Here is a 16,865-nt window from a genome sequence, read left to right as displayed (position 1 = left end):
AAGGGGCAGAGTCCTGCGCTTGGTCTACAGCCTTGTGTTTCATGAATGAAAGCCTCTGAATGGGGATTTCGGGAGCTATTAGCCCCGCGTAGCTGAGCTGAGCCAGAATCTGTGGCTCTCTGGAGAGCTGAAAGGCAAACCCTGGGCTCTGGCTGCTCGGAGGGACTGTGGCTACGAGACATCTGGTTGTCATTATCCAGCAGCTGCTGCCAGGACCCAGTGAGTTAGGCAGGGAGTGCCCAGGAGGACTGCAAAGGAGGGAGTGGGGAAGAGGAGTGGCAGTGCAGGGAGCGTGGGGCAAGTGGGGAAGGCAGCTGGAAGAACGTGTGTTGGTGTCCTGGTGTACTCGGCTACAATCTCACTGCCTTGCGGGCTGCGCTGGCCCCGGTGGCCAAGGCAGTGGGGTGGGGGGTGCATGTGCGCATCCCCAGCAGCTGGAAGTAGACCCACCTGGTGGTCCACGACCACTGGCTGGTACGGAGCGGGACCCCCCTCTGCTGCTGCGGCCCCAGGCAGCTGCCTCCTGCACAGCACACCCTCCTTTCCCTCCAGGGTGTATCCAGGTTCCCCAGGCCAGAGTTGGCCGCTGCGGCTTCCCAGCTGGTGCGTGAGCAAGCGAGGGGGCTGACACGGCTGCAGACGGTGGTGGTGCTGCTGCGGGTGAAGGAGCTGAGCAGGAGATGAGCTGGCCGGCCGAGCAAGGCAGCACGTTTTCTGGGCCTGCAGAGGAGCTGAAATCTGTCTCGTCTCCTCGGAGAGCTGCCAGCCTGCCCAGGATGGCGTCCTGCTCTGTACCGTCAGGGCTGGCTGTTGGAGACGCTGCTTCCCCTCCACCCAGTGAATTCTGCATCCCTGGGGGCTGAATGTCATCCCCCAAGTGCTCGTGTGAGGGAGGAGAAGGTAGGACGGAGGCTGGGTAGAGCCCTGGAGCACTGGAACATTGTGTGCTGGGAGGCTGTTTGGATTAGAAACTCTCGGCGGATAAGTGGGCTGGATGAAATGCCAGGGAGGGGAATCAGAGTTTGCTGAACTCCAGTAATTGGACTCGTCTGCAGCACCCTGGTAAGCCAAGCGAGCTGCTCACGCTCAGCACAGGCGAAGGGAAGGAGCCAGCAGGCGAGAGCCAGCGGAGCCACGGCCCAGCAGGAACAGCCAGGCGGGCTGTCGGCACAGCACGGGCTATGATGACTTGGTAGGTGGCACAGGAAAGCAGCGTAGGGTCATCACAGGGTGCCTAAGCCACTCGCTGAGCGTGAGTGACTGAGTTGAGGACAGCATGTTGTGTGGAAGTTGGGGGAACACGAAGCGCAGTCTAAGGAGAAAGATGCACTGCAGGTATCTTTGGTGTGACGTGATTGCTCTTTGGAAAGTCCATGCTCAAAGGCCTGAGACAAAAATGGAGGGGACAACTCAAGCCCAAAGCTCTTGCAGCCACAGACGTGGAGGCAGAGCTGTAAGGAGGCGGGAGTGAATCTGCTGAAGGGCTCAGGGAGCCCAAACCAGTGGTTTTGCCGTGCTACAGGGAAGAAAGCAGCTCACTTAGTAAGTGAAGGGGATGGAAATGATGGGCTGAACCGACTGCTGAAGGCACTTTTAAAACTTGAGCTTCCAGGGGAGAAAGATAAAAACCCCAAACAAGCAGCCAGTGATCAAAAGCAGGTACGTGCATAGCTGGAAAGCTCAGCTCTGTGGGTCTGGAGATGCACGCACACGTTGCCTGAATCATCGGCAGTTTTAGCATGCCTGAAATTCACAGCTGACGCTGCAGGTACCAGGACACATGTTCTGCTGGTCTTCGCTGGTAACAACTGTCCCCTAAAACTGGTAATCCTCGGGAAAGGTGGCTGCCCTAACAACCTGGGCAGCCAAGGAGAAACAGGCAGGGCTTGCTCTGGGGAGTAAGGAGACGGACTCAGCGCCCCAGGTTAACGAAGGACTTGATGCAGATTCTTGTGCGGCAGCCCGCGTGTACGTGCGCCTGTCTCTGCCTGGGAAACGGCTGCTGGCTCACCCTCACGTCAGCGCAGCACCCATGGGCAGGTTGAGCCCGTAGCCAGACCCTTGCGGCACCGATGGAGTCCGCGATCCCTCCTGGCAACGAGTAGGCGGTTCTGAATCCGGCCCAGGGACCATCTCTCCTGCCAGCAAGTTCACCATGCACGTCCTCGTCCTTTTTGGAGCCTGAGAAATAGAGACCGAGGCTGAGAAACGGGAAGGCTTTTCTAGGGCTCGTCATGGAAGCGGCCCAGGCTGGGCTCCCCCTTCCCCTTCCTGGCCTCTGGGAGAGGCATGGGAAGCTGGTGTCCGAATGCCTGCCCTGGATACGGAGCCTCACTCATCGGCTCGTTCATCTGTGGCAGTCTCCCAGGTCTCCTCTCGGGATGCAGGCAGCTGGAGGCAGCCGGTTCAAAGGCCAGCCTGGTCAGGAAGAGGCGAGGGAAGTGTGGGAAGTCGCTGCGTGTCGTGTAGGAAAACAAGCCCCAGTGAGGGTCGCGGGAGCGCGGTGCGGGGCTGGGTGGGAGGTGTGGGCCCCAGCATCACTAGAGGTGTGCCGGGCCTTCGTGCTCAGGAAAGGTGTTGGCTTTACGTGGTGCCACCAAAGGCACGAGGGCCTCGGAAAGCCTGGTGGCACCACGCAGGCATTGGCTGTGGCCCTGTCCCCGCTCGGGGGACGCGCGGCAGGCTGGCTGGGCCGGGGAGGAGGTGATGCCGGCAGCCCGTCCCTCCAGGCTGGCTTTGGAGGAGCCCCCGAGCGAACCTGGCGCGGCTGCAGGAAGCCAGGCCCTTGGGGCGAGACAAAGTGCGGCCCGGCCGCTTTGTGGTCAGCGAGGGGTCCGTGACACCAGCAGTCTGGGCTGCTTCCTGGTCACCGGCCAGCTCCCCGCAGTTCCTCCGCTCACGCGCTCCCGGTGCTGCAGCTGGCCCCGGGCTCGCTTTGCTCATTGTCTGCTGCGGGTGATGGCAGCTATTCAGCGGCTGCCAGGTTTCAGGGAAAGGGAGAGATGAGCCACTCCTCCGCCCACGTTCTGGGAAAGCCTCCGGGATGAAGCCCTGCCGATGCACACGTTCGCTCCTCGGCGAGGAGAGCGTGCTGCAGAGCCTGCATCCCCCCCGCCCGCATCCCACTTCCCCCCCGCCTTATCAGCAGGCGTGATGCTGGGGAGCAGAGCTTGGAAGCAGCCCAGGCTGCTGCCCTGTCCCGCACAATAGCGGAGCCTGCTGCTCCCCCTCTCCTCGCCTGTTTGCCTTCCAGAGCCAGGCAGAGTCTCGCCGTCACTATTATTTTGCTTTGTGTCAATATTATGACAGCTAAAAGCAGGAGAACTGCATCCACACGATAAGCAGCCAGAAGCTCTGGGCAGGGCGTGGATCGGGTTGGAGTTTGGCAGGGGAGAGAAGCGCCTGGCAGCCCCTGCCCACCGGCTGGCGGGGCCGGGAGAGCTGGGAGGCGAGGGGCAGCGGCAGAGCAGCGGGCGATTCGTGCCCGTGCGCCTCTCCTCTCCGCTGAGCGCCCGCTGCCCCTTTCCCAGGGGAGATGAAACATGATAGATGTGCAGAATGTGCTTCGTTCTCCGGTGGAAAAGCAACCTCCGTCCCTTTCCAGGGGAGAGGAGCTGCTCTGCTCCCACTGGGAGAGCCCAGTCCCTCCTGCCCTGTGCGGACCTGGGGTCTTTCATCTCTGCCGGCGGTGGAGGGTGACGCACACGCTGCTGCACCGCTCGGTCCTGGCCACGGCCTGCTCGGGCTTTCCCAAGGGCAGCGCTCCGCAGCTGCCGGAGGGAAATCCCCACAGGCTTTCTGGGATCCCACCCAGGTCTTCAGGAGAGGAGCTTGGGCAGAGCGGGGTGAGCCATGCTGTGGGCGCTGTGTCCCCGCTTCCCAGTCCAGGCTCTGGGCACCTCGTGTACAAGGGGCTGTTGTTTCGGCGCAGTAACTGCCGGCGCTGCAGAGCCTGCTGACGCAGCGCTTACCTGTAGGCACCCACGTATGCTTGGGGCTGTGGTTCGGCTCTCCGGGGCTCTGCTCTGCTGCCAGCGCCCGTGGCCCGGCCGGTCCCTGCCGCGTGGTGCTGCCTGGCAGTGTGTGCTCCCCGTCACCTCCGTCACCGGGCACAGCTGACCGACAGCCGCACTGGGGATGGCTGGTCGTCATTAACCCTCCTGCCAGCACCTCTTTGCCACCTGCCCGCAGCTTTGCCCTGGTGGGAAGGTGACGGTCCCCTGCTCTGGGCTCAGCCTCAGCGCTAGGCTGGGCGGCACTGGGTCTGCCAGCCATGGACCTGTTACAGAATCACAGAATCACAGAATGGTAGGGGTTGGAAGGGACCTCTGTGGGTCATCTAGTCCAACCCTCCTGCCGAAGCAGGGTCACCTACAGCAAGCTGCACAGGACCTTGTCCAGGTGGGTCTTGAATATCTCGAGAGAAGGAGACTCCACAACCTCCCTGGGCAGCCTGTTCCAGTGCTCCGTCACCCTCAGAGGGAAGAAGTTCTTCCTCACGTTCAGACGGAACTTCCTGTGCCTCAGTTTGTGCCCATTGCCCCTTGTCCTGTCGCTGGGCACCACTGAAAAGAGCTTGGCCCCATCCTCCTGACACCCACCCTTCAGATATTTGTAAGCATTTATAAGGTCCCCTCGCAGCCTTCTGTTCTTCAGGCTGAACAAGCCCAGTTCCCTCAACCTCTCCTCCTACGGGAGATGTTCCAGTCCCCTCATCATCCTTGTAGCCCTCCGCTGGACTCTCTCCAGTAGCTCCTCATCTTTCTTGAACTGGGGAGCCCAGAACTGGACACAGGACTCCAGATGAGGCCTCACTAGGGCAGTGTAGAGGGGAAGAAGAACCTCCCTCGTCCCACTGGCCACACTCTTCTTGATGCACCCCAGGATCCCATTGGCTTTCTTGGCAGCCAGGGCACACTGCTGGCTCATGGTTAACCTGTCGTCCACCAGGACGCCCAGGTCCCTCTCCGCAGAGCTGCTTTCCATCAGGTCCACCCCAAGCCTGTACTGGTGCATGAGGTTGTTCCTCCCCAGGTGCAGGACCCTGCATTTGGCTTTGTTGAACCTCATCAGGTTCCTCTCTGCCCAGCTTTCCAGCCTATCCAGGTCACGCTGAATGGCAGCATAGCCTTCCGGTGTATCTACCACTCCTCCCAGTTTGGTGTCATCAGCAAACTTGCTGAGGGTACATTCTAACTCTTCATCCAGGTCGTTGATGAAGAAGTTAAACAAGACTGGGCCCAGTACTGACCCCTGGGGGACACCACTTGTCACCAGCCTCCAACTAGACTCAGAGCCACTGATGACAACCCTCTGAGTTCTGCCATTCAGCCAGTTCTCAATCCACTTCACTGACCACTCATCCAGCCCATACTTCCTGAGCTGTTCCTGGAGAACCGGCCGGCTGAGGGCCACGGCTTCCCAGGGTCTGTGTCTGGTGGTCTCAGGGACCTCCTCCTCAGTGGCATCGTCCCTGCACCCGTGGGGGATTTAAGCCAGGCTTGCTGCGGGTTCCCCTCGCACAGGTCTCCTGCCTTGAGCGTGCTCAGGCAGCCCCACTGCCCATCCCGTGCCCCTCTGGGACTGGTGCCTGACCCGGTGCCTGCAGCCCAGGGGGGCCAGAGCCTGCTGTCCCCAGGCACGGGACCGGCCCGTCAGGTGCCTGCGCTTTCGGTCGCGGGTCCCCGGGGAGGCCAAGCTCGCCTCCCAAGGAACCAAAACAAACAGCAGAGTTCCTGCCACGTGTGGCCGGGGCTGACTAAGGCCGGACGCTTCCGCCTGCCGTGGGCAGCAGCGGCCGGGGCCGTGAGCCACCGCCATCGGGGTGCGCGGCACGGCCCATTTCCCACTATTGTCAGCGTCCCCCCCGGCACACACATCCCCCTGCGCACCTGGGCTGGGAGGAGGCACGGGCGCCGCAGCAGCCAGCCGCCGGCAGCGAGGGATGCGCTGCCGCCACTGCCGCCGCTGCCTCGGGGCAGGAGCCGCATGGCGTGGCTCTGGGGAGTCCCTCAGGGCTTGGATGCCCAGGCAGATGGTTTGCAGGTCGTCTCCTTGGGTGCTCACCATCCAGGGGTCACTGGTGCCAAGTTGTCTTCTTGAGGACCAGTGCTCACCATCCAGGGGTCACTGGTGCCAAGTTGTCTTCTTGAGGACCAGTGCTCACCATCCAGGGGCCACTGGTGCAGCCCTGCTTGCCTGCGAGGGTCGTGGAGAGCCTCGTGATTCCCGGATGAAACCAGAGCGATCTCCTAGTGGACAGGCCTGGGTCCCGCCGTGCTGAGAGGCTGGTGCTGAGGAAGCCCCTGCCAGACCATGCCCACCCCTGCTCCCGCTCTCGCGTGCAGGTACCTGCAGCTCCAGCCAGCCAGTCTCCAGCCCTCTCTGCCTTTTGCCCTCTGTGCCCGCTGCGGAGACACAGCCTGCGGAAGATGGAGCTGGTTTATCCCAGTGTTAGCTACGAGCCAAGTCCTCCGCGCCCGCTGACAGGGGAGCTCAGCAGAGTCTAAGAGCCGGATCACAGAGATGGGGAAAGCAGTCGGACAAAACACCGAGGGTGAAACGCGGGCACTCCGGGATGAAGGGTGGGCACGAGGAGCCCAGCACCTTATGTCTTGGTGCTGCTTTGACCTTGGGAGCCCCAGCACAGTGCAGGTGGTTGGTAGGTGCTGGGGGGACGTTTGCCCACTGGGCAGGAGCGGCAGCAGCAGCCCATGGGGGTGGCTGTGCTAGGCATTGGAGCACGGGGGGTCTGGCACTTCCCCTGGCAGAAGCCTCCAGCCCTGACCAGGCTGACTCCGGTGTCCTGAATAGCAGCAGCACAAAAGTAATGCCCTGAGGATTTCAGGGGTGTTCTCCAAGGTCTTCAGAGGTGATGCAGGAGGTCCTGGCTACGGTTGGCTTCAGAGCAACGCAGGGTTGAGTTTTTGTTGGGCTCTTTCCATCTGAGATGCTGAAGGTGGGATTTTGCAGGGGAGAAGATGCCCGTGAGGGGATTTTGATGCTTAAATGGGGCTATTTTATGGAAAAGGGGGCTTAGAGGGACCGTGCCTGCGACAAGCAAGGTGAGGTTTCACAGGGGAGAGCTGCTGCCTGCACTGGGTCCTTCAGTGCTCACAGGCAGCCTGGGCCCCTGCTCCTGCCCCTCACCCAGCAGGGGTAAGAGGCGCGGAGGTGAGCCCGTACCCCGGGATGGCTGCGGCGTGGCGTGCCTGCGGCCGGGTGCTGGGGCTGCCGGTCCCCGCCTGCCAAGCCTCACCCGCAACAGGGACGCGCCATCATTCCCACTCGGTGGGACATTCAAGGCGATGCCCTCAGCCTGTGGCCACCACATGGGGCTCAGCGCGGGGCAGGCATCTGCCCTGGAAGGAAATGTCCCTATTTGCTTGACGTCCCTGGGCGGTCCCTCCAGTCTCCTCTGTCCCTTGTTCCCAAAGTGCGTAGCTCGGCTCCCCGAGGGCAGTGCGAGGGACACGCCGGTGCATTTATAGCATCGACCTCCAGCCCCGTCCTGCAGCTGGGGAAGGGAAGGCTCGGCCCCCGGGGAAGGAGTGCGGCAGAGGGGGAAGCAAGCGGCCGCGGCCCCAGCCAGCTGGATGTTTCTCCCATTTGCAGGAGGATGTTGCTGGTCACAGGTTACCAGCGTCCAGATATTGTTTCTGTGCTCCTGTCTCTGCTCCGTGCCGCCTGGAAAGGGGATGCTCATCCCAGGAATGTAAACTCTGCCCAAGGCCTCTGAGGAAATAGCTTCAGACCAGGAGCAGGATTGCACTCGGCAATTAAGGGCTGGTCTCCCCGGCCACACGGCTCCTGGGGGAGAGCCCTTTGCTCCAGCGCCAGAGGCTGGCCTTGTGTCTGAGAGGTGGCCCCGAGGGACCTTCCTGCAAGGACAGGCATGAGGCTCCGCGTGGTCACGGTCTTTGCAATAACAGGATTCTGTCTGTCCAGCGAGTTGGCAGCAGCTGCTGCTCGGGGCGGCCTCTGGTCCGGGCTCTGGGCTGGGAGGAAACGCTCGCTTCGCCCCCCGTCTCAAAACCATCCCTGGGGAGGTGGGGGGGCGTCCCCTTGGCCCGGGAGGGTCCGTGGGGTGGTGGAGGGAGACCACAGGCACGCTCCAGCCATCGCAGCAGGGACGTTACCTGCTCCTTGCTGCCCAGCCAAGGCCGAGAGCATGAGCAGGCACCGAGCGCCGCAGCGGCAGCCCCAGCACCCCTGGCACCTGCCGTGCTGTGCCGCTGAGTGACGAACTGCAGCGCAGCTGGCCCCCCGCGCCAGCTCCGGGCTCCTGTGCGCTGATCTCCGCGGCGTCTCCCTGCTAGCTTGCCAGGCCCCGCTCCAGCAGCTCTCACGCCCTCGGCGGTACCAACGCCTGGGAGCTCCAGCCAGAGCCCGGCTCCCACTGGTGCCACCTGCGTGGCCCCACAGGGCTGGGGACAGGGGGCTGACGTGACCCACAGCCCCTGGGGACGGACCCCGCGAGGCGGGGGACAAGGCACTGGTGTCCTCAGGCCGCAGGGAGGGACGGACCTCAGGCAGAGGTGGGCAGGGAAGCTCTGGAGCAGCCTCGCTGCTCTCCCAGGGGGACAGAAACGTGGATCCTGGCGGGGACACAGAGCCCGTTCTTTCCCTGGGACCCGCGGCCCGCAGGGGATTGTGTTGCCCGCTGGCATCGCTTCCCTGCCCACCTCCCGCAGCTCCAGCTCCCCCGGGCGCTGGGGCTTAAAAATAGAACGGAAAAGGCCACAGAGCTCCTTTGGGTTTGCCCTTGGCAGCGGGGTTTGGCCCCAGACCCGCTCCGGGAAGCCGCTGTGCCCCTTCCCTCCCCCGCCGGAGGGACCCCCGTGGTGGGCAGCAGCGGGGTGCCGGGGCTGCGGGGTCTGGAACCAACCCCTCCCCGCCACGGCTCCGGCGGCCGGAGGGGCGGCTCGGGGGAAGCGGGGCGGGCGGACAGGCGCGGGGTGCCCGGGCGGGCAGCGGGCAGCAGCCCGGGAGCGGGGCGGAGGGACGGGAGAGGGGCTGAGGGGGGGCACCGGGAGCCCCGCCGCAGCCCCGGGGGCAGCTTCCCTGCGGGGTCCGGGACAACGGCGGGTACCGGCGCGGGGGGCTGTGGCCGGCGGCGGGGCCGGGCACCTGCTCCCGCCTCCCGGGGAGGCGGGGCGGGGCGGCGGCGGTGAAATAGGGCGGCGGAGAGGGGCGCGCTCCCATGGCCCGGCGGCGGCAGGGCGGCGGGGGCCGGCGGGGCGGCCCGGCGGGGCCGCATGGCGGGGGCGGCGATGCGGCTGCTCGGAGCCCTCGTGCGGCTGCTGGTGGCCGGGGCGCTGGGCGCGCCGCCCGCCCCGGTGAGAGCGGCGGGCGGGAGCGGGGTCGGAGCGGGGGGGCCCGTCCCGGCGCTGGGTGGGGGACGGCGGCGAGGCGTGTGTGTGTGCGTGTGTCCCCCCGCCAGCGCCCGCCTTTCCCTCCCCGCAGGCCCCGGAGCCGCGGGGGACCGCCAGCACCGAGCCGGCCGGTGAGTTGGCAGCGGGTGGCGGGGCGCGGGGTCCCGGGCGAGAGCACCGCGCTGCGCGTCCGCTCCGGCCTCCCCGCCGGGAAAGCCGAGGGGCCGGCTGCCTGCCGCGGGGCCGGGCCGCCGCTCCCGCCAGCGGGGAGCCGGAGCCGGCGGAGAAAGGGGGGATGCGGGTGGTGGCTGCGCGGTCCCCCGCACCAGCGCGGCGATGGACTTACTGGGGGGAGGTGGGGGTGTCCTCTCCATCCCCGTGCCCCCGTGATGGACGCAGGACCCCGCCACGGCTGCGGGTCGGCTGGGCTCTGTCCCTCCGGGCTGCCTCCGTCCAGCCCCCCCTCCCGTCTTCTGCAGTCCTGACCTTTCGGGAGATCTGGAACCGTAGTTTCTGCCGGCCTCTGGAGCAGCTGGTGGACGTCGTTACCGAGTTCCCCAACGAGGTGGAGTACATGTTCAGACCCTCCTGCGTCTCCCTGCAACGCTGCGGGGGCTGCTGTGGGGATGAGGGTCTCCGCTGCGTCCCCGTGCAGACCAGCACGGTCACCATGCAGGTAAGCGCTGCCGCTGCGGGGCCGTGGCTGCGCCAGGGAGGCAGTGGGCTCCTCGCCAAGCAGCTTCACACCCTCCAGGCATCACAGCAGCACGGATGACAGGGGAGGGGGCTTGCTCACAACTGCTCAAACGCATGCCGAGCCACGAGGTTCCTTCTGCCCGCTCTTTGGGTGACACCGCGGTGACACCTCTCTCCCTGCTTGCCTGCCCTCTCCTCTCTGCATGGTCCATCTTGCTGGTGGCTGTTGCCTGTCCAGACCTTCCCTGTCCCGTGGCAGGGCTGGGGGTGTCCCAGTTGCCTGTGACCCTGCCTGCTGGGGCGAAGCGGGGGGCTGCCCCTGCGTCGCAGGGAGGAGTGAGGTTCTTGTGGGTTGGGACGTGCCCGCGGTGGTGCTGACAGGGACCGTGTGCTGGGGGCACAGTGAGCATGGAGGGCTGTGCTGGCCGCGTTGCCAGTCCCGGCTGTGGGAGCTGTGTGAAGTGGGGAGGGTTGGGGGATCCTGGGCTGCGAACAAGCTGCTGGTCGGCTCTTCCCTGCTGCAGCCCTCATCAGCCTGCTGCTGCTGCAGGGAGCCGGAAAAAGCTCTGCTTTACCGTGGGTGACTGACTAGAGAGTGCCTGCGATAAATCACCAGTGATTTTGATCCCTTGAAGGTTGAAAGCGTGTCAGAAGGCATGGTGTGAGCGTCAAAAAAAAAAAACCAAAAAAAACCCAAAAAAAACCCCCACAAAACTCTTGACTGAGGTGGAGCAAGAGCCTGACGTGGACAGGAGGCAACTCCCCAAGCACAGGTCTCCCTCCATGGGAGAGATCCCGCTGCCATGCGTGGGGTGGTAATGCCAGGCCCTTCCGTGGGGGCTAGTGTGGATCACACCAATGGTGAACATACCTCATGAAGGCCCTGGATGTCCAACCCAGACTCCAGGCTGGGCTGTGGACTGATGCGTGACAGGGCAAATCCTGCTCCCCTTGGCTGGGAAGGCACTGTGGCACTGCCTGCAGGCTCGGTGCTGTGGGAAAGGGGGCCAGGAGGAGGCAGCGGCAACGGGAATAGCCTGGAAAACACGACTAGGGGGATATTCCCATCAGAGAAGGGAGATGTGCAAAGTGGTCAGATAATGTGGAAAGTCTCCACAGAGGCAGAGATGTAAAAATCTCCTCTAAGGCTGGGAAATCCCAAGACCACGGGACTTGAATTACAGCCCTGAAGACACGGGGCGGCACTAGCAGAGCCTCCTGAGCTGCTGGGGTGGCTGGGCCTGCCGGGTGCTGCCTGCGTGTGGAGGTGGAACAGGTTAGATGCGCGTCTGCCTGAGAGGCTGGGGTGGCGAGGCAGTGCGGCCGGAGCCCTTCCAGCCCCCTCCTGCGCCGGCCAGGAAGTAACCTTTGCCCCTCTTTCAGCTCCTGAAGATAAAGCCAAACGGGGAGGCACCCTACGTGGAGATGGCGTTCACCGAGCACAAGCAGTGCGAGTGCAGGTAGGGACCCAGGGCTCGTTTCGCACCCCCATGCCCCTCCAGCAAGAGCGACCCTGCCAGCTCACCCCACGTGTGGGATGAGGATGCCCTGGGAGCACCCCAGCTGTGCCGGGACACTCTGGCTGTCCCCGTGCCGGCGTTTAGCGGTGCTTATGGCCCTTGCTCAGCTTCTGCGGCCCCCCAGCTCTATGAGCAGGGGTGTCTGTGCCCCCCATCCCTGTGGCTGCCTTGGCATGCCTGGCATGTGTTCCTCTGGCTGGAGGAGCTGGCTGTGGGTGGCGGAAGAAGGCTGGTGGCCCTGAGGTGGGTCTTTGGTGTGGGACAGGGCACCCAAGGTGGTGGCTCAGCAGGGAGCTCCATGACTTGGCATACCTCAGTGTGACCATGGCCCAAAGAGAAAACCGAAGGGCTGGCCCTTGGGTCTCCATTGAAGGTAGGGCTGCGGAGTGGGGGTTTGCATCCAGGCTGACAAATGGAAGCTTAGAATGTGCAGTGCCAGCCTGGCATGGATACACACTACTGGCCTGGGATGGACACACAGCACCAACCTGCCGCAGACTCCTGGCACGTAGTTAACCCCTTGGGGTGCCCACTGTGTCCCAGAAGTGGTGGGAGCTTGGGCAGGATGGGGCCTCTGCCTGGGGTCTGCAGTGCTGTGGGAGTGAGGAGCGGCTCTGGTGCTGCCTGCAGCTGGACCAGCACTGCCTGCGTGGGGCTCCTGGTGTTCGCCCTCCATCGTGCCCCCAGGGTGCTTTGTATTGCGAAAACTTGGGGACTGAGTGTGCTGCTGGGCAGCTGTAAGATGTGATCCTTGCCTGGAAGAAGAGCCTGAGGATCCCCGGGTCGGTATTCCCCTGCAGCTGTAAGAGCGGCTGTGCTGGAGCAGACCCAAAGCCCGTCCAGCTCCACGCTGTCTCTGGAGCGTCTGTTGGTGGATGCAGAAGAGGGAGTGGGAAGAAGCAGATGTGTTACTTCTGCCCCCTCTCCGCTTCCAGCTATTTTCCGTGCAGGGAATTTCCTGAGCCTGTTGTGGTTTTCCTACCTAGGGTAACTCCCAGGGGATATCCTACGAGTACTTGTGCAGGCTGCCTGTGAATCTGTGTGAACTTCTTGCTTCTGCAGCACCTTTCAGCTTCTCCCTAAGCCGCCTTCCACACCTTTACATCACTCCCCTTTGAAGTTTAGCGTAGGCGTGGGGGATGTCCTGGCCTTGGCCCCTGTAGGGGATGTTTAAGCCAAGCGTGTTGTGGCTGCTGCCTGAGAACCACTACTGAGACTCTGCAGCAAATCCAGGTGTTACTCAGGATGTTGCATCTTGTTTAACCAGCTGAGCTATGAAGGCTGTCACTGAGAGCAACCGAAACTGAACCCGTGCTTCCCAGCCTCATGGGCAAAATGTCCCATCCCCAGGGGAGTCACCAAAGGTGACCATCCCCTGCCCCTTTGCTCTCTCTGCCTACTGGAATCAGCCCCTGGCTGAGGAGTTGATAACGTGGAGACACACTGGGTCTGTTTTAAGCGTGAGTGAGAACAGGTAGGTTGTGCTGTGCCCTGCGGCCTCTCAATAAACCACGGGCAGCGGCTCAGCAGACAGCACTGCCCGAGTAACTACTTCACTCTGTCCTTTTCCTGCTCCGCAGGCCCAGGCAGGACTTGATGCGGTTGGGAAGGTAAGTGACATCAGGGGCGGCGTTACCGGCTGGGGCTGCGGGTCTCGGCTCCCACACATCAGCCTCTCTTGTGGTGCTTTCCTTTTGAAGGAGGAGGTCCAAGGGTCGAGGTAAGAGAAGACAAGACAAGAAGAGACGTAAAGACTGTGAACTGTAAGTGAGCAGGGGCAGGTGTGGGTGGTGTCTTCTCAACTCATTTCTTTGGGAGGAGCAGCTTCGTTAAGCCTTTAGGTCTTTATTGATGCTGTGAGCAGTGAGGGGTTTGTGCAGAGCAGGCACAGGAGAAAGCAGGATGGAGAGGACAGTGGCCCTTTACTGAAGGCTTAGAAGGTGGCTGGTAGTGTCCAGGCTCAGCTGGTTGAAGCTGGCCAGGCCCACCCACGGTGGGGATGGGTGGGCTGGGTGGCTTGGCGGTGTGTAGCTTTATCACCATCACAGACCATGCTGGGTCTCCTGGATCCATGAATTTCCAGTTTCAGCCTCATCTTGCTGCCAGCTGTGTCCTTCCCTCAGTCCTTGGCTGGTCGTTGTTTGGGTTACTCTACCCTTTCCCTCCTTACGTTTGGCCGACTACCGCGCAGCGCTTGCTGCGGCAGCGCAGGCTGTGCTCTTGCTGCAGGTGCTTTGGGGTACGGTGCCCCTGGCTGGCGCTTTCCCCTTGTGTTTCCCTGTTTTGTTTGAACCTCGCTGCTGGGGGCTCAGCCCACACCTGCTGCCCCGTCGCCCTCGCTCCTCCCTGCGAAGAGGCTGCCTGCCATCCCTACCCCGCAGTTCTGTGCCAGAGGGGCCGGGCACAGGGAGGGGGACCTGGGGCAGAGCGGGTGAGCCTGGAGGTCCCGGTGTCCCACCCGTCCCCCAGCAGCGCTCACCCCGTGCCGTGCTCTCTTTGCAGATGTGGCACGCCGCGCAGGTAGCCTCCGCTCTGTCCCCGGCATCGCTCCTGCTGCCTGGGTCTGAGCCAGCTGCATCTCCCCTGGCACGGGGGGCTTGCGGAGCTGGGCCCCTCCAAGCAGCAGCGGTGGGGAACAGGACTCTGTCAGGAAAGAGCCGACTGGACTCTTGCTTGGCCCTGGCGGGAGCGCAGCCTGGAGCTGAGGACTGCCTTGCCCCATCTGTGCTGTTGGCAGCGGGACAGAAGGACCTGTGACCAGGCCTGGGGCTGAAGACGAGGAGCTCAAGCATCGCGTTGGTGTTGAAGGGCGTCCTGGGAGCAACGAGGAGCGGAGCTGGTGGATGTGCTGCTGGAGCTGGCTGGGAACGGCGTGATGTGGGGGGCGAGCAGAGACGGCTCGGAGGGCTGCAGCTGCGAAACTGCTCTGCCCTGCCAGGGTCAGGCAGCTGGGGAGGAAGGAAACCTGGGGCAGGCAGGGCTGCGGGGCTGCATCCGTCCCGGCCTTGGCACGGCAGCCCGGGAGGGTGCCAGTGTGGGAGGGAGCCTTCCTGGTGGGGAAGGCGAGGAAATGAGTGGTGCCAGGAGCCCTCCCATACACACAGCCATGTCCCAGCCTTGCCCTGCTCAATAAAACCTGGTGGTCAGGCACAGGAGCTGGCAGTGCGAGCACTCCTGTCTGCTTTCCGGCCCCGTTTTGGGCTCTTCCCCGTGGGCACCCACCCAGGCTGGAGGAGGGCAGTCCCGCGATGGCCCAGCGCTTGTCCCCAGCACCAACTCTGGCAGTACCTGAGGGGCTGCCCGTGGTGTGATGGTGGAGATGGGCAACCAGCAGGTCAGGACCAGGCTGGGGCTACTTGTGTGCTGGAGCTCGGGCGGGCACTGGGAGCCTCTTGGGGACCTGCCCCTGTCCTTCACACCATGGTGTGGGGCTGGTACCTCCTTCTGTTCTCCATCTTCTTCCTGTTCCCATCCCAGTCCACATGTCCTGTGGCTTTCCTTCTCCCTGGCTGGGCTGATGCAAGGCTAGGGCAGTGGTGGCAGGCTGCTCATGGGCCTTCCCACCCAAGAAACACCCCATGAGGTTCATTCACCCAGCATTGGGGCAGGCTGGCTGGGGGGCCATGTCTCTTGCTGGGAGCATTCTGGGGTGTGTAGGGGGCTGGTGGCCCTCACCGAGGTGGCTGTGAGTGCTGGTGTTTCCCGCTTTCCCCACTCATTCAGGTCCGTGCCCAGGTCTGGGGGCAGCCCCAGCACTTGTTCCTGTGTGCCTTAAGCAGTGCCACTGGAGCTCTTCCTCTCCCCTTTCGCACCTCCGCTGCAGGGGGGCTGGGGCTGGCTGCCAAAGGCATCCTGTTCTGCTCCATGCAAGCCATGCCCTGGAGTCCGAAGGACAAAGTTGGGCAACACCATGTTCGTGGGGCACCCCCAACAAGGGGTTAAAACAAAATCAAGGGTTGTTCTTGAAAGCTTCAAGCAGAAGGCTGGAGGGCAAGACATGCAAAGGTTTCAATGCTGCCATCAAATGAGGTGACCTTCAGTTTATCCTGTGCTGAGGAACAAGAGTGGAGCCTAACGTGCCAGGTGTTGGGGTCCAAGGCAGCTCCTCCCCAGGTCTTGACATGGCAGCCTGTAGCTGGGGCCGGCTCGCTCCGAGCCGTAGTGCTGGTGCTGCCTGGGGCTGGCACAAGAGCGTGGGCACAGGGCAGGTCCTGTGGCAGTGGAACCCTGGCAAGGAAAGCCAGTGGTGTGTGTTGAGGCGATGTGAACCTCCATGCTGCCGTGTGCAGCATGGTATGGATGGGGTGAGTTGCACCCATGCAGCTGGGCACATCCTCCAGGAGCCTGCTGGATCGCTTTTGGACCCCATTTCCACTTCTGGTATCCACGGTGTCCTGGGGCACAGCCTACATGGGCTCTGCCTCAAGAATGGCCTGTGAAGCTCCTCCTTGGCTGCCTCGTGGATGAGGGGGACTCACTGCTCCCCTTCCCGTGCCGCTCAGGGTCTGCGTGGGCCATGTGGTGCCTCAGCTCCCGTGGCCTGTCCAGGTCCGTGCAGGCTCTTCCCACCCCTGCATGGTGTTTCAGCCTGGCTGGTTGTGCTTTGAAGCCAAGGAGAACCGTGTGCAGCACTTGAGGGATGTACGTGATGGTTTCTGTATTGGTTTTAACAGTAAAAGTTTCACCACAGTAGTATTAAACCTTTAAAAAGGAAGTTACATAAACCCAAGGATGTTAATTAATAAAAAAAAGAAGTTTGTAAAAAAAATCCAAATAAGCTCCTGCCTAGAGGCTTTTCCTAACAGTTCCTGGTGTCTGGCATCACCTCTTTGGCTGCTCCTCGGCACTGAGAGGTTTCAGGCCCCACACAGCCAACCTGTGTTGCTGCTTGCCCTGCATTGCCTGAGTCCCAGGACGCTGTGTGTGGCCTTGTCCCCTGCTCCTCCCATGGCGTGGGCTGTTGGGGTGGGGGGCAAGGACCTGGGCGCCTGGGAGGGAGGCGGCTGTCCTGCTGTGGCAGCGCTGAGAGGGTCGGCTGGGGCAGGACAGGAGCAGGGGACGGCACCACTGGCACAGGAGGTTTGGGATCTGCACCTCTGGGTGTCGGGGCTCCCTCCACCTCCACGGGGTGTTCCGCTGAGGCCTCACCAGCGAGGGGAACCTGACAAGCCCTAGCAGCTCGCTGATGCTCACGGGACTGCTGCAGGCATCGCGCCCAGGGAGGACCAGCTCCCTTCCCTGCCCCTGCAATGTCCCTGCCAGAGGGGAGAGTCCT

At 63.1% G+C, this 16,865-nt stretch overlaps 1 protein-coding gene across 1 annotated transcript; it reads left to right on the top strand.

The window, feature by feature from the left end:
• The first annotated feature begins 9,272 nt into the window (after window positions 1-9,272).
• Window positions 9,273-16,314, top strand: PGF (placental growth factor). The gene is made up of 7 exons (XM_075425578.1): window positions 9,273-9,338; window positions 9,466-9,505; window positions 9,854-10,050; window positions 11,454-11,530; window positions 13,171-13,200; window positions 13,291-13,353; window positions 14,093-16,314. Exons 1-7 carry the CDS (start codon window positions 9,273-9,275, stop codon window positions 14,112-14,114), a joined length of 495 nt encoding a protein of 164 aa, XP_075281693.1. The 3' UTR covers window positions 14,115-16,314.
• Window positions 16,315-16,865: the final 551 nt, after the last annotated feature.

Source organism: Opisthocomus hoazin, chromosome 7 (assembly GCF_030867145.1).
Source record: "Opisthocomus hoazin isolate bOpiHoa1 chromosome 7, bOpiHoa1.hap1, whole genome shotgun sequence".
Taxonomy (NCBI): domain Eukaryota; kingdom Metazoa; phylum Chordata; class Aves; order Opisthocomiformes; family Opisthocomidae; genus Opisthocomus; species Opisthocomus hoazin.
The sequence above is the reverse complement of the archived record's forward strand: the minus strand, read 5'-3'. Positions and strand labels throughout refer to the sequence as shown.

Bases quoted from the DNA above. Each gene is read 5' to 3' on its own strand.
- PGF (XM_075425578.1), top strand. From the start codon at position 9,273: ATGCGGCTGCTCGGAGCCCTCGTGCGGCTGCTGGTGGCCGGGGCGCTG. The intron at 10,051-11,453 runs GTAAGCGCTGCC...CCCCTCTTTCAG, and splicing joins CCAGCACGGTCACCATGCAG to CTCCTGAAGATAAAGCCAAA. The intron at 11,531-13,170 runs GTAGGGACCCAG...CCTGCTCCGCAG, and splicing joins CACAAGCAGTGCGAGTGCAG to GCCCAGGCAGGACTTGATGC.